The 16,496-nt window shown below is 33.7% G+C and overlaps 1 protein-coding gene across 1 annotated transcript in view; it reads left to right on the top strand.

Annotated features, from left to right (window-relative positions):
* The first annotated feature begins 4,067 nt into the window (after positions 1-4,067).
* The window catches only part of LOC150098596 (chitin deacetylase 1-like), a 42,666-nt gene continuing 30,237 nt past the window's right edge, over positions 4,068-16,496 (top strand). The window contains exon 1 of the mRNA XM_090405841.1: positions 4,068-4,147. Coding sequence (XP_090261967.1) covers positions 4,099-4,147 — 49 coding nt within the window. The 5' untranslated portion in view covers positions 4,068-4,098. The remainder of the gene's footprint in view (positions 4,148-16,496) is intronic.

Raw genomic sequence — 16,496 nt, 5'->3', positions numbered from 1 at the left:
GCAGTCATCTACCATAATCTCATCATCTTTCACTTAGTATGTTGGCAGATAATGCACTTAACAATCCAGATAATGAAAGATAGAAATCGAGAAACCCATGGATTTCGAAAAGTATGGCTAAATGAATGTTGTCTCCTTTTGGAAAATGGAACGATAGGTGAAGATTTATTATTTATTTTATTATATTAAATAAAATTACTTTAAAATGTACTCATTGGCAGTAAAACACTATTTGTTTTGCAGCCTCCTTAGTTCGGTCGATATAGATTAAACCCTTTAGTCAGAAAGACTTGATTAAAGATCTTAATCTTAATTTAGTTGAAAAACCTTCATCAGGCGTTTTCAACTAAAGGTGAGTTAGCCGGTCTTATACAGAGATGGAAGGTTTTTTCCTCTTGAAAACTTAGGGCTTTCATCTCTCAAAAGAGGCAAACCAACTTCGTGAATTCAATCCACAGACATTGAACACTCTGGGGAATGATGGTATTCTGTAATGGCCTAGCTAGGAAGTACTAACTTCTAGCCAATACCTCATCTTGGATCCAAATGACAATAGTTAGTATCCTGGATGTTTTCATATGCTAACAACAACAATAACCATTTGTTTTCCACATAAAAGTATAAAACAGAAGGTGATATTTTTTTGTTATATGATATAATGAAAATATAATATTAATAACTTTGAACTCTTATTATATTTCTTCTCACATTGCTTTAAACTATTAACAGTTTGCGTATCTGTTTGTTTGTTTGTTTGTTTTTTCCTTCGGCTATATGTAAAATCTAAAAGATTTAAATATTATAGTATTCCTGTTCTGTCGTTCCAGAAAGTTCGTTCTTCTCCATCGACAATCAAAACAGCGGCAATCATCAGTGCTAAACAAAAACTCCACTTCGTAAAATAGAGTACATTTGCTTTTCTTGTTTGTTTTTTCAGTGTTTGAATCTGACCAAGCGACACAAACCTAATTTACGTTCTCATTATTTGCTTATAGTCTGTAACTGCTTCAATGTTTTCTGGGGACAAGTTTTTTTTTTTTTTTTCATTGATTTCCTCATCAGTGGTTAAATGCGGAAGTTGTTTCGACAAACAAAGTGCTGTTATCATTGCTATAGATAGAGACAAGAGAATTTAGGTACCTATTTAGTTTCTTAAATGAGATCCCTCAGTAATATGAGACAGTAGTTTAGAGAGAACTATTTTGAGGTAACATTATTGTTTGCATCCATGTAATTATTGTATAAGTGAGTAATAGCTTATAAAATATGACTCTCCCTGATTCAAGAAATACATAATGAAAAGTATGAAATACTGCCACAGTTGAAGAATGATTTTAATAACTTTGTCGAGATAAACGATTTTCACTACTCTAATTGCTATTGTGATTTCTTATGTTTTGTAACTGTTTATGTTTGTTTTCGATGGTGTATTTAATTGTAACTGATATGAAACAATAAAAACAAACAATAAGATTATCTGTTTCTCCCCAAATTCATAAGGTTTAGTTAAGTCTCTGGATTTTATTCAAATATCGATTCAAAACAGAGTAAGAGTTAAAATGTGAGTAAACTGGAGTTGCTCTAAAATTCCACCATCTTGTGGAATATTCAGAGCTCTTCTAACTTGAGTATATTAACAGTATACTTACCGACATTTATGAGTCTTTAATCAACCAATAGTCATCTGCTTGATAAATTCTAATTCCTCCAGTACAAAGGAAATTGTACTATACTATATTGGAAATTGGATCTAATAGTGTTAAGGGGTGAATCGTTTATAGCCACCAACAGAAAATTATATCCCAGAAAGAGAAAACTTAGCCATTTACTTTTCAGAAAGTGGTGTCATATTTGTTTAGGTGTAGTAAATAGATTGCCTTAAAAATATAGCAAACTGGTCTGTATGACCTCTCGGAAAAAAATGCAAACGATGTCCCCAATAGCAGGTAAATATTGTAAAAATTCTCTTGATCTTATTGAAAATGTTTATGCGATATTTCAAAGAATTTTTGACCTACTTTTACATTAAATCTACACAAAAGAGGTGGAATATCTCGTGTTACATACCGATGGCATGGTTAATAAATGTATGCAAATATATTGCTAGGAGAGCAGATGTGTTGTTTTCGTTTACTATCTTTGTAAGAAATTTAGAGAGATATATTGAGTTTAAGCTTTAATTAGCTAGTGGAGTCAATAAGGTTTCTCGCTTGAGATTTACCACATTCTATCTTCTTGCGCAAACAAAAAAAAATCAACGTTTATAAACGAGATCAGGATCATTTTTAAATATCCGGTGAATGTTGGCTGAGATCCATTCAACATCGAGACGTTTTTAAATCAACTGCCAGAAGAAGTAGTAGAATACTCAGATCCATATTCTAGTCCGAAGTGTCCAATATCACGACATTCAAAAACTGGTTTATTGATATCATGTTGAACTATTCTAAATATTCTGCTTGTAAACAACTCTCCCTTGTAAGATAAGTAATTCAGGAGAAATGTTCATTTACTATAAACTTTATTAACCATGTTTGTAATATTATTTATTTTCTTTAACATACGCTTATGTGAATCTTACGTTGTTTGGGCGTCTGTAAACCTAAGTAGAATTCAGATAAAATGCATAATAAAACCCTGCATATCTCTAACCGCAACTGTTACATTTAACTATGAAGTTGCAAAACTTTTAAAGAAACATCGCTGAGAACTCAAAAGAGGAATATAGAGAATGAAGTAAAAACGAATGATTTTCTCATCAAATGAAATGGGAGGGGGGGGGGGTAATGAACGTAGAAATCCCATAACTGTTCTGTAATCGCTAAATCAGTGATTTATCAAAATGAGTTTTGCTGAAATGTTGGTTAATAAATGAGATAGGTGCTCAAATAACGTAGATTTTGCTATTAATGGGTATTCCTTTTAAATAACAATATATAACTGGACTCCTTCCTCCATGTTTCGCCTCGTGTATGCTTTTAGTAGTTAAAAGACTTCTCTTTATTAGAACAGAAAAATATTTGCCTAGTTTTCTTTCCCTTAATCCGATCTCTCTCTCCTTTGAATCAGCTGCATTCTGTTGTATTTTGCCATCGAATTTACACACGGGTTGAAAAGCGCCACGGTGTTGGGCTAATTTTTTGCGAATGGGATTCTGTTATGCATGATTAAGAGATTGTTTGGTAACAGTTTGGTAATAAAATAACAATGAGTTTACATTATCGTAAGGGAATTATAGTTTTAATTAACGAAGTTTTCATACCAAAGTAAAGCGAAACAAACATCATAGACTTAATACTTATTTGGCGTAAAAATTATGATTATAATAAATGTAAAAATAATTTTAAAAGTAAAAATGGACTTACTTTAGAATATGAATTACATAAAATTTAGATCATTCAATAATGTTTGGCTCTAAAATAACATTCTCAAAAAAAGTATTTTATTCATTTTATGTATGTATTTATTTATACTGACTCTTTCGGTTGATTCGTTTTGTATTATCGCTGATTTTTCTAAAACTTTTGTCCTTACCAATCCTTAATACGTGTTCACAAGAAGAAAAACATTGTTGTCTTCATCGAAAACTGAACAGGTTAGATTGTCTAGACTGTTTCTTGCCTAAATCAGCCCAGCTTTACCTATTAAAAAAAATAATTACTTTTGTCCTTAACGGGATTCGAACCCAAGTTTTTCAGATGGAGTATCATTGCTGATCAGTTTCACATAACTAATGCTCAATTATCCGAATTTAATCCAATTTAATCGAGTTCATTGATTTCAGTATATTCCCCAAATATGGAAGTCATAATCATATAAAATCCATTAAATCCTATGAGACTCTAACGTCTCATAAGATCTCATCATTATCTCCCATGCTGCTCTTTCTCGGAATCACTTTTTTTTTCTTTCCAGTGTCTGGATTACCAGTTGTGACGTCGACTTCGACCAGTTCTCAGCAAAGGCAGCGACCCATGACGTCAAAATGCTCTCATTTCTCTACCAATCAAACCGGTTTCTTTGGTTACTTTACAAAGGCAAAATATAAAGACGAAATACAAGGAAAGTCTATTTCACATCTTAATCCCTCGAGCAGCCATGAAACTCCACGGACGCGGACTATTATTGACGATCCTGGTCACGCACGGTAGGTTACATTTGTGTTCAGTGCCACCGTTATATAGGGTTATTATACTATCTCTCTGTCTCTGTCTCTTCAGCGATACCGATAATTTCTCGTTTTTCATATATTTTAATAATTAATAATATTATCCCTTCAAACGATGCCCACTTAAAAATGGAAGATGCACTTTCTCTATTCCGATACCATGTAAGATTTTTCATGGGACTTTGATAATGTCAGTTGATAACTAGTGAAGTTTTTCAATGTTTTCTTTGACCAAAATATTTTTTTAGGGAAAATTTATAAATGAATATTTTTTGAAACCGTAAATCTTCAAAATCATTGAGGACATTACAATCAAAATGTGAAAAGTTACGGAGTATCATGAAAATTTTCTGTTGTGCAGTTTAAAACTATAATCTGAACATTTCTGATACTCCAAATTTACTGTATTTAGATAATGCTGTGCAATGAGGTATGATCAGATTTGACCATTTATTTTCGTTATATGAGATACTACTCTCCTTACGATTAAGATCTCTTCATATTTGTCTCTTATTGTTATTAGCAATTTTTTTGTTGTTAAGAAATAGATCGGTTTTCATTTGTAGAAAGGCCGATCGCTTCAATATCATATTGAGATACCTCTTACTAATTAAACAACCAATAAAAAGCTGATTCGTGCTACTAGAAACAGCAGCACTAATAATTACGTACTAAACACACACACACACACACACACACACACACACACACACACACACACACACACACACACACACACACACACACACACACACACACACACACACACACACACACACACACACACACACACACACACACACACACACCATATGAACACTTTTGGCAATATGTACTGATGGTGAAGGATGTTTGAAAAATACGTAAATTAAAATGATCTTCCTAATTATATGCAGCGAGAAACACTCACGATGACCATGACAGTCAAGATTATTATTGATAGATGTTATTCGACATTGTATTTTATCAATTTAAATATTGTAAGGCTATTGTTTTATAATGTTTTGTGGTATGTGTTTTAGTTAATTTATTCTTCTGAATTTTTCAAATAATTCGAATTGATGAATGCTGGATGGCCATACATCTCAAGACTCTTGATGCGCTATAATAGTGAGTTCTTTAAAAAGGAAAAAAAAATTAAATTAATATTTTTTTTCCCTCGAAGATAGCGGCATTTTTCTGCTATTTAACTCTTTGCCTTTGGAAAGGTTCATGTTCTCTTGCGAGTTGATACAGTGGGTTAAGCGTTCGTGTCGTTAAGAATAACGCTGAAACCCAGCGATTATATCCTTTTTTGTTGTCGTAACAAGTGAAGAAGTTATAAAATTTTCTTTCCCTCAATGACAAGTTGAATTTTTGGAAATTCGACCAATTTCAAAACTAGATAAGGAGGTTGAGGAGGAACAGTAGCTTTATTTGCATTATTATCTGTAGCTTCATTTTTAGGCTTGTAAACCCAATCAAATCTTTCGTTTGACTCATTATTCCTACTTTGTTTTAACACCTTAGACATTTCTATGGTTTATTTTGATGCATGCATATTGTTCTTTGAAGTCCGCCATTTTAATGATGCAGCGAATATCTCAAATGGCACATTACACTTTTCGTGATATTGCTTCTCAGTGACATAAGCTCCTTTGAAATAAATGGCGTAGTATATCCGATCCTACCTATACCTGACAGAGCAGTTTTGTATTAACTTTAGTGATGCGATTTGTTGGTCAAGCAAGAAATTGTTTGATCACACCCTGCATAGTAAACAATTACACACTCCAGTTAAGTTCTAACATATATACAGGGTGTCCCAAAATTCACGCAAGAAGTAATTTTGATAGAAAACACAGGTTTTTAATTAAAAATTGTAATTTCTTATTGATTCATAAAGTATACAGTATAGGATTATGCATGGAATAGTATATCGGGTAAATGGCCTCCACGGCTTTGCTGACACATACACACTCTTTTGTCGAAATTTTCCATGACTGTTTTGCATAAATGTGGCTGAATTTCGTTGATACAGCGCTCAATTTCCTCCTTCAAGGCGTGGGTGGTCGTGGGCTTGTTGGCATAAACCTTAGACTTCAAAAAACCCCAAAGAAAAAAGTCCAACGGCGTTAAGTCACATGATCTGGGCGGTCAATTCTGATCACCAAAAAGGGAAATTACACGACCAGGAAATGACTCATGCAGTAATTGAATTATTTCTCGGGCTGTATGGCATGTGGCACCGTCTTGTTGAAACCACATGTCGTCCACATCCATATCTTGCAATTTAGGCACAAAAAACTGGATTATCATGTCGCGATAGCTAGCACCATTAACTGTTATTGCCTTACCAGCCGCATTTTTGAAGAAGAATGGACCGATGATGCCTCCAGCCCAAAATCTGCACCAAACAGTGACACGTTGTGGATGCATTTGTTTCTCAACAATCACTCGTGGATTTTCTGAACCCCAAATGCGACAATTTTGTTGATTAACGAAGCCATCAAGATGAAAATGAGCCTCATCGCTGAAGATGATTTTGTTCGAAAAATAAGCATCCACTTGTTGTTGTTTCATAATCCATTCAACGAACTCTCTTCGCTGTGTCTGGTCATTTTTAATAACCCTGAACTGTCACGCTGTCTTCTTTTTTTTCTCGTTGGCAACACTTTACCGCACAAATGGCGCTAAATGTAAATCTTGCGTGAATTTTGGGACAACCTGTACTGTATATATATTATTCTATATTATTCCATGACATTTATAGCGTTGTCATGGAAACATTGATTCTCAAGAATGAAATGTGGTGTAATGGATTCCACCATACTGCAGAATACTTTTGAATTCGGGGTGGAAGAGAAAAAATTCCTGAACTAGAATAAATGATACTGTAGCGCATGCTAGGAAGTAGTAAACAAAACTATTTGCACGTAGTATCTGATACAACAGCTTATGAAAAGGTAAATGCAAAAACAACAACAAAATATACAGATAGTAAATATCGATAAATCAGTCAATTGAAATTTGTTTCAAATTTTTAGAAAAATTTGAACTATTTGACAGCGCCTCATAATTCTGTACAGTTACTCAATACTGTAAAACAATTTTTAATATAAAAGTTTTGGCTTATCTTTCTCCCACTTCTAGTTTAATTCATATAAAATAAAATGCACTGTCAATACAATCAACTCTAAGCATACTAGCACACCGCAAGGAAATAAGCGTCAATTATCTCCTTTTCCAGTTTCTTATGTAAGGGAATTTCCGCCGAGAATCTATTATTTTATTTTATTTTAATTTTTTTTTCCCACCCAAAAAAAGACGTCAAGTTATTTTATCTCAGACATCCCAAAGTAGTGCTTGCCGCCTAATATTACTCCTATGATATTCTTTATTGTCAAAGTATTACACAATACATATGAACCAGGAAAGTACTGCAGATTTTTTTAAACATACAACTGAAGAAAAGTTGTCTGAGTGACCTACTTTAATCTACAATATTCCCGTAAATATTATTCTCAGGATCAGAGTCGCCAGTGGTATAAGTTGTTTACCTTCTAACAGAAAGGTGTTTCGATAATCGCCTACTCTTTCACTGTTTCCATTCTAATCAGCAAATCAGGTAGCTGGTCGCCCTAACTGCAACGCCACTCCTGTCTCAAAGTTCTGGGAACAACAGATGTTTCAAGAAACAACAACTCCCGATTTAACCTAAATTCAAAACTTGATAGTCACGGCGCACAGTTATACATAGCCAGTTTTATCGCGGTTTTGTTGTAGGACTGCTTCTTCTAGTAATACCCGCTCTGTCCAGTTGATACCTGTTCAGCTAACCTCGTCTTTGATAAATCTATTAATTCAACGTACACGCACGCATTCAGAATTTCTACTCGCTAAATATTAAAATCAGTAAATTTTCGTGACCTCTTTATATTTAATGTCTTTACGGAAAACCTAATCGAGGAAAAAAGGGAATCAAAACCAACCCTTCTACTCTTTTACCTAATTCCCTACTTATATATTTAGGAAAAGAAAGTACTGACCGCATCGTTCTAAGTAATACTGTACTACTTTTTTATATTAAATTTCAAAAATAATAGTTTTTTTTTAAAAAATAACATTCAATGTAATCTTAAACGTCTCGATGACACTCCCATAGTACGTGATGAAAACAGACTTCAAAACAAAATTCAAAGTTGTGTCGACAAATTTGTATGGAAAGATAAAGCAACTTATTTAGTATTTACATTGTGAAACTTACCAAAAGAAGTCATTTTACCAATGCCTAATTGGCCTGTGGTGAATATTAGTTATGACCATTTGGATCACTCCAGGACTTGAAAAAATTTGCTTCTACTCATACCGTATATGGATGTTCGGAATAACGTGGTGTCCAGGAAATGCTGCTTGTCAGAACCTGCCACTGAATTAGAAACCTTCATACAGATGTATATAAACGTCCCTTACGCAGCATATCTGGAAAATACGCAGCGTAATACTTGGTCACTTGCATCAGCACGAGTTCCAGGCAACTATTTAAGAATGCTGCTGGTCAATAATCGTCAATACTGTTAATCACAACGGGAAAAACAAATGATCTTTCGGAGTTCGATAAAGTGCTTATTGTTAGCGTTCGTCTGTCTAGAGCCACGATTTTGAAAACAACAGAGTTGACTGGATTCTCAAAAGGTGACATATCCAGGGTGTTTAATCAGTGGAAAAATAATCTATATTGTTTGTCTAAGAGGCGTCACTGTGATCCTAAGACAGTCTGTCAGGAATGAGATCGCCGTCGTCTAGGAAGGCTTGTACGGACAAAGAGAACTCCCTGTGCCCAGCAATTGACTGAAGCATTTCATGAAGGCTGTTCCTGACCTATATCTGACCGAACTATGCTCAGAGAATTGAAGAGGATCAGTATTGGCAGTTGCATGCCTATATGGAAACTACTGATTTCTGCGAAGTTTCTAATTCAGTGACCAGAACGTGTACATATCGTGGCCCAAGAAATTATTGCCGTTCATTCCAGAGGGTTCTAGACTACCGTTCTAAAAATGTATTCAAGTAAGAGAGGGAGGACTGATGGTTGTTGTTGGTGTCTTATAATTATTCAGATCGCAGATGTGTTCAATAGGCCAAGGAATCGTGCTATACTGAATGAGTGGCATTGTCCTCCTCGAAGACTTCATCATAGCTGGAACCATATTATAATTATATACTGTTTGGTCAGTTGGAATCGTACAATCTTACGTATACTTAAAAGGTTTACGACTATCAGAAACACCACAAGATACCTGTCCTTCTTCTCCTCCAGTCACGTTTCCAGATTAGAGAGATTCATTGACATCGTAAGCCATTCAGACAAAGCGTACTGAATCCAAATTTTCATGTAGTTGTTTTCATGCTGTAGGATCATTGTGGATTAGTAGAACTTTTTTCGTCACCATCTTTTTACCGTTGATTAATCATCAAAATAGTTTCTGATACCTGTTGCTGAGAGAGATAATGAATTTGTGACTAAGCACAGATGTGAGTAACGGATATTCCATGTTAGTTTCCATTTGCAGAAACAATTCCTCTTAGTCGACGATCATTGCGAATGATCGACTACTTTCAGACAGAAGGATCCTTGATGTCGAGGCTTTTCCTTTATCTCTTCCGGATGAGGATCAACTTAGACACCGTTTTCTTGATACCACGAGATCCACGGTCACTTCAGATAAGACTTTGACGCCCTTTTAATTTTTGTCTGCGCATTATATGTGCTATAACAAAAAATGTTTCCATTAGTTTGTTGTTCATACACGCAATATACACTAGTAGCTCATATTTAGAAAGCTGGAAATACGAAAGTATCATATGAAAATTATAATAGCAGTAGTGTGTTCGAACAGTGGCGTAGCTAGAGCGTTTGTCGCTAGGGGCGATCCCTGAGTTTGCCGACCCTCTCAATACACACCAAAAATACTACAAGAAGTCAAGAAGACGTATAGGGAAATAAATTAAAACACTATGTTTTAATGAAAACTAGAGAAACCATGAATAGACATTACTCATGGTCATTGCTACCTCATCATAACAGATTTACAATAAACATAAATGTCAATTAAAATTATACTGCTGGCTAAATTGAATCGATCATTTATTAAATTATACTGAAATTCTCAAATTCATAATATTTAAAAAAATTATCAATTATAATTTAAAAAGTAAATACAAGTTTTAACTATTATTTTTATAAGCTGTGTAAAATAATGCAATTAAATGGAAAGTATTTTTCTTTTTTTTAAGTTTTGTAGATAAATAAAACTTTCGAAGTACATTATGATCTCAATAATTAAACTCAAAGGCGTTTTCTTTTAATCCATAACCTAGATTCCTATTTTTTAAACTGTATGGGTTACTTTTGGCCAATTATTTTTTTGTTCATTGTTTTATTTTTATCTTACCACATGTGTAGAGATGTAATAAATTCTTTTATTTGCATTTTATTACCTTCTTTTTCTCATAAAAAATATAATTCATAGCGATTAATTCTCCCAAATAGGAGACTATCAGATTATAGATTTGTTGCAGACGAATTCTTTGTTGTTAAATTTCTTTCTGGGATAATTTTTTAAAATAAATTACTGGATTTTTATGAGCAGTCGTTAAAGACAGTTCAAGAAAGGGGGGGAAGTGCAAAGTTCTCGAAAGTAGTACATTTTTTAGCTCATTTAAAGAACTTAATGAAACATTATTGCTACACGAAGAATGAGTGCAAAATCTAGTATTACTACCTTTTTTTAAAAGCCAACCCTCTAACTGTTTAAGTTGCATAATACAGTGAGAGCAGTAACATGGATAATTCGCCTTTTGAAAAGTCGCGTGTTTTGTAAAAACACGTGACTTTTTACTATTATTATCATTCTTTATTTATACATTCGAAACACAGCCAAAACAAAAAGTATTAATCACAATTTTACAGGTGATAGATTTCAGTTCAAATTCTAAGAATCGTCTGTCAGTTGCTGTTGTAAAATGTAGACTTTCTAAAAAAATGCTGTTTTTTTTTTCTTTTTTCCCCTCCAAATTATTATTATTATTATTATTATTATTATTATTATTATTATTATTATTATTGATACCTCCAAGGAGTTCGAAGATTCATCGCGGGAGGACATTTATTATTCTATTATGATTCTAATACCTCGGGAAATTAAAATTATCACCAAGATTTATGCTATTTATTTATTTATTCGTTTTTTTTTTTTTTCGTTTCTCTCGTTTTCTAAAACCTTATACTGTAAAAGCAAACACTCCTCTACAAAAGCCATTTTTTTGGAAATGTTTATTCTTTTTATTTCTTTTAATGTCAATCCCATTCGGAAAGGTTGGAAACCCACATGGAACATTTTAGTGCCTCGGGTAGGGCAAAATAGGATAATTTCTCATAACGCGATAATTATATTTTTCATTTTCGATAGGAAATTACTTGTTAACTAACTATTCTTGTGTTTTAAGGATACTTGTGACATAAGACTGAATGATAAATGCACGTAAACACAAGAAAGATATTTAATTAACCAAATATTTCAGTCTGGAAATAGCAGACCATCTTCAGTGGTATTACAAGAACAGTTTTAAAAAATACAAGCTAGAATACTAACAATAGATCGTTAAAAATAGATCGCTAAATATTTGGTTAATTAAACATCTTTCTTGTGTTTACGTGCATTTATCATTTAACTATTCTTGTGTTTAAGTACGAATATATTTTTCTTATGACTAGAAGTAGGTGCCACCTCCAAATGAAATTGAAGCATAAGAAAAGGATTAAACTAGAAATACCCCTGTTTTAGTAAAGAAAATTCGAATGAAAAGTTGCATTTCAGGGGAGTGCCAATTTAAATACAAGGATTTTAATTCTATACCATTAGACATAGATGAAGGACGGAAAACTTATTTTTCAACCGGATGCAACATCCTTGAATTATTGTGCACTCGGGCGATAGTTACCTTGGTTCATTCTTACTGTATGTACTATGCAACAGCGTAATATGCTTTCTTTTTTAATATGTGTGTGTGCGAGCGCCCTCTCCCTTTTTATGAAGAATCAAAAGTGTCAGAAGTACTATGACAAAAATGTGATCTCGTTTCTTTAAGTCTGTCATTGTAAGGTCTGTTTAGTACGGTTAAACTCTGTGCTTGACTGGGTGGAATTATTCTTGATTGTTATCTGAAGGTTGACCAGACTTTATACGTTTATGCACGAGATAAGCAAACAACAAAAAATCTAGCAATGTCTCTAAATTAGAATCCCTGTAACAAGCACATTTTAAAATAAAATGCACCATTTCGGTGAGGTAGAAATATGCATATTTAAAAAACTCTTAAAATAACTTTAATAATATTTGTTTGAACCTAGCTTTAATATGTGACGCTTTCTCTCTCTCTCTCTCTTTCAAGAATCATCTGAGGTTAGCATGGAATTGTACAATTGAGGTTTTGTGAGCTTATTGGGCAGGCAGTTAGTTGCCTAATATAAAAATCAAATTACAAACTTCTCAACAAGATCAGGTTGGGCTTTTAATAAAAAGAAAGAAAGTACGAGTGCTATACAAATGAAATCTAGCAACAGTTTATTTTTATTCGTTTATTTATTAATACTCACCAACTACATTACAGAATGTGTTAATCCTCTTCCATCCTTTATCAACACATTACTGTAGTTACGATACTACTATTGCTAATAATAATAAGCTAATGCCTTTTTATACCCTTATAGGGAGTAGGCGAGGCCTTTTAACCCTATCTTGCTTTTGGAGACTGAGTAGGCAGTTCAATCTCCACTGGTAGCCAATCAGAGATAGCTTGTCCGTGACTATCACTAATTATAAACCGCTACCGATAAAGAGACCGGCAAGAAAGTCTGCCATCTCTTGGTACCTAACCCTAACAGGATATGTTAGTGTCTGAATTAATGTGGGTTCTACGTTCTTGATTTACGGGATTTAAAATCCGGGAGAAAAAACCCGCTTGCTCGTGCCAAAGATTGACTAACTCGGGAGCAGGTCGAAGATAGGCTTAGGAAAAATTCCTCCAGTCGACGACTATACTTAAACCGAAGTCTATCTTGGGTGACATAGCGCAGAAGATACAATCGCCATTTCCACTGAGCTACACAGGAATGATACTAATGTTTTTTTTTTAAAAAGATTACTAAAATGTTATAGTAATGATATTAATGGAAGGACGAAAAAACTAATGAAGTGGTATTCAAGTTGATAAAAAAACTGAAAGAGTGTTCTTGGAAGACCTCATAACGAGAAACTACAAAATGTCAGGACACATATTAAGAGGTTCAGCAGGGAAAATATCTCTAGAAAGATTGGAGAGAAAAGCGGAGGGAAGAAGATCTGGTACACTAAGAACTTGGGTTGATCATTTAAAGAATTAATGGATAACAAGAGTTATTACGAGATTAAAAGGATGGTAGAGGAACGGACAATACAAAGCATACAACAAGACCACATGGCGAGGACTGGTGCGGCACATCACCAAGCATCTGAGAGACCATATGGCATCTGTTGATGTTTAATGAACAGATGGATAGATTTAGAGGAACGGACATTGGTGTACCATGATTGCTAACTTACTTAAAATAATATATTTAACATAATTTAACAGAATAATAACACGATGTATCTGTTTGATTATTTATATACTTGATCGAATTGATTTTCTAATTCAAGTTCCTGCAATGGGATGTAAGTGCAGAAAATTCCGATGATCATAGTGTTTTACTGTGGAGAATAGTTTGGAGAACTTTAAACAAGCAAAAAAAAGTGATTCTAATGCATGTATATAATATGCATTACGTTAGGAAATACCGCGATGGATATTGGTGGTAGATAGATTCACTGCTCGTATTTTTGGTATAGAAATATTATGTCTTTATGTACCATAAGGCAGAAATTGATTAATTCACCAGAGATTAGACAACTTGGCAAGGGTGGTTTGTGGTAGTGGTAGTTTTGGTCAATAGATATCTCTAAGCGCGTGAGTTTGCCTGTATAAACAGTGAATCCATGGACAGTGTATGTCCTGGGAGATGCAGAGCAGATCAACATTTTCGGAGACGTTTAAAAATCAATATGCAATAATACAAAAAAGAAAGTAACAAACAACGCTCATAATAAGCAAAGGAGAAATTCAGAGGTTTTTTTTTTTTCATATGCTGCGTTATACCATTAATAAACACACATGTCCAGAAACATCATTAATTAGGAATTATCGGGAACTACAATGGACTACTATAGTCATATAGTCTTGCTTCAATCATTCTAGGAAGATATCTGTAAAGATATCGCCCCAGATCCTTACGGCTTACAAGCAGTAGATAAAAGGTTGCGCCAAAAGTTTCAAGAATTGATCACTAGAGCTATATATATTTTCTGCAGCCATTGCGTCGAGTGTGGGTGGTGGAGAAGATCGTTACCATCTGAACATGTCTTTAACTGGTGTAGTATTCTTCTTTTGGCCATTATTTCGAACTTTTTGACTGCTCTGTCATAACAGTCGTCCGCAAGGATTTATCAAGAACAAAAAAAAAGTGTAGACTGAAAGAGACAAAACCCTCTGGAATTTATACCCACGCTCGTGAAATTAAAGAATATTATAAGATCATTTATATAGAATTTGTGTCAATAAGGCTGTGAATTAAACGGTTTATCAGACGTTTGGTTCACGGCCATTTTAATTAAGACGACTGCACGAAGATATCGACAAATGTGGAAGTTCAGAAAATTAAATATCAATTACTAGTTCCTCCAACATCACAGAAAAAAGAAAAAGAAAGAAAGGTGACAACCATCATCTACCCATCCTGAGTGCCAGAACAAATGAAGTATATAAGGAAAAGTTAACACGGTATGTTTTAATATATAATTCTTGTTTAGGAACTCTACAGTATGTTAACATTATTTGTCAGTTTTCTAATGATAATAATATCTAAATAGTTCATTATTACTGCTTTGTTAATTCACCGATACGATGTCATTAATTATGTTTCCGACATAGTTTAATGGACCGCTTCCAGAGCTGTCTCGAAGTGGCCCATTCAAGATTATGTAAAGTGCCCATTGAAATGGCCACCTTACACAATCTTTAATAATATTCGCTCTTGATGGACAACATTTCACCTCTTTCGAAATAAAAATGAATTGATTTGTATTCTTCGTGCAAATTAGAAAAAAAAAAATCTTTACTGCGTTTCAAGTATGGAAAAAGTGAGCTCCATAACGTAGTAAGTACTTCCTATTCATAGGGTCAAAACAATAAATTCAGTTTGCTTTAGAATTACTAAAAATTAACTCCGAATCAGTTAAGACCATGAAGAGACTATGCATTGAGTTTGTGATTTGCATTTAGGTTCACTAGCCTGTTTGTTTATATTCGGATGAAAATGTCAGCTGATTCTATTTGAGACGAGCTGACTAAGCTTCTGCTAATAAACCAACGCATCCAAATAGAAAACAGTGGCAATTAAATTGATCATTTGAAACCGAGTAATATATACTTCAAATTATTCGATTTCACTTATTACACTAAAAATACAGACTTTTTCCCCACATAATTAATTAAACTTTCAATACTCGTAATTAATGGACATGACAAATAATTGGTGTAGTTGAGAATTTTTTTTTTTTTTTTTTGCGAATATCAAAGTGTATTATACAGTTATTTCGAGCTAGATGCTTTCAACATTTGTGCCCTATTTACGCAAACGTTCGAAATGGGCACCCTTCACTGCTGTCGTATAACATCTTCAAGGAATGGCTGGTAAGTGTAGCATGCATCGCATTTAATTCCTAACTAAAGCTTGTTTTTTGGTACACGTTATCTTTAGTATAAACTCGACATACTTAAAATATGCTTGCGAAGTTTCCTTCTTCCGGTAGAATCAAGGAAATGTAGAAAGGTGGAGGAGTGGTTGAGTGGGGAAAATTGTTTTGTGTTGCGTTTAAAGAGGCAGGATGTCTCCTATAAATCTACTTGACATTATCCTTTTCCATCAAACGAAAAGTCAATATTCCACTTCCTAATAGTCATTCTGCACCCCAATGTTCTAATGGTTTAGGCTTTCTATTTGAAACCTTTTGATACACCTAATATAAACAAAACTTAAAATTACTGGTTCAACGAAGAAAGAAAGACAGAAATTTTGATTATGCTGATACACACACGCACACACACACACCAAAAAAAAAAAAAAAAGCTTGAGATATGTGTAGATGTAAACCACATATATCTTTATTGACATAAATCACTGACCTGTTGTTCTATCTTTTATAAAATAAAA

The sequence above is a fragment of the Typopeltis vanoorti genome, chromosome 15 (assembly GCF_054136105.1).
Source record: "Typopeltis vanoorti isolate ZY-2024b chromosome 15, IOZ_Tvanoo_1.0, whole genome shotgun sequence".
NCBI lineage: Eukaryota > Metazoa > Arthropoda > Arachnida > Uropygi > Thelyphonidae > Typopeltis > Typopeltis vanoorti.
The sequence above is the reverse complement of the archived record's forward strand: the minus strand, read 5'-3'. Positions and strand labels throughout refer to the sequence as shown.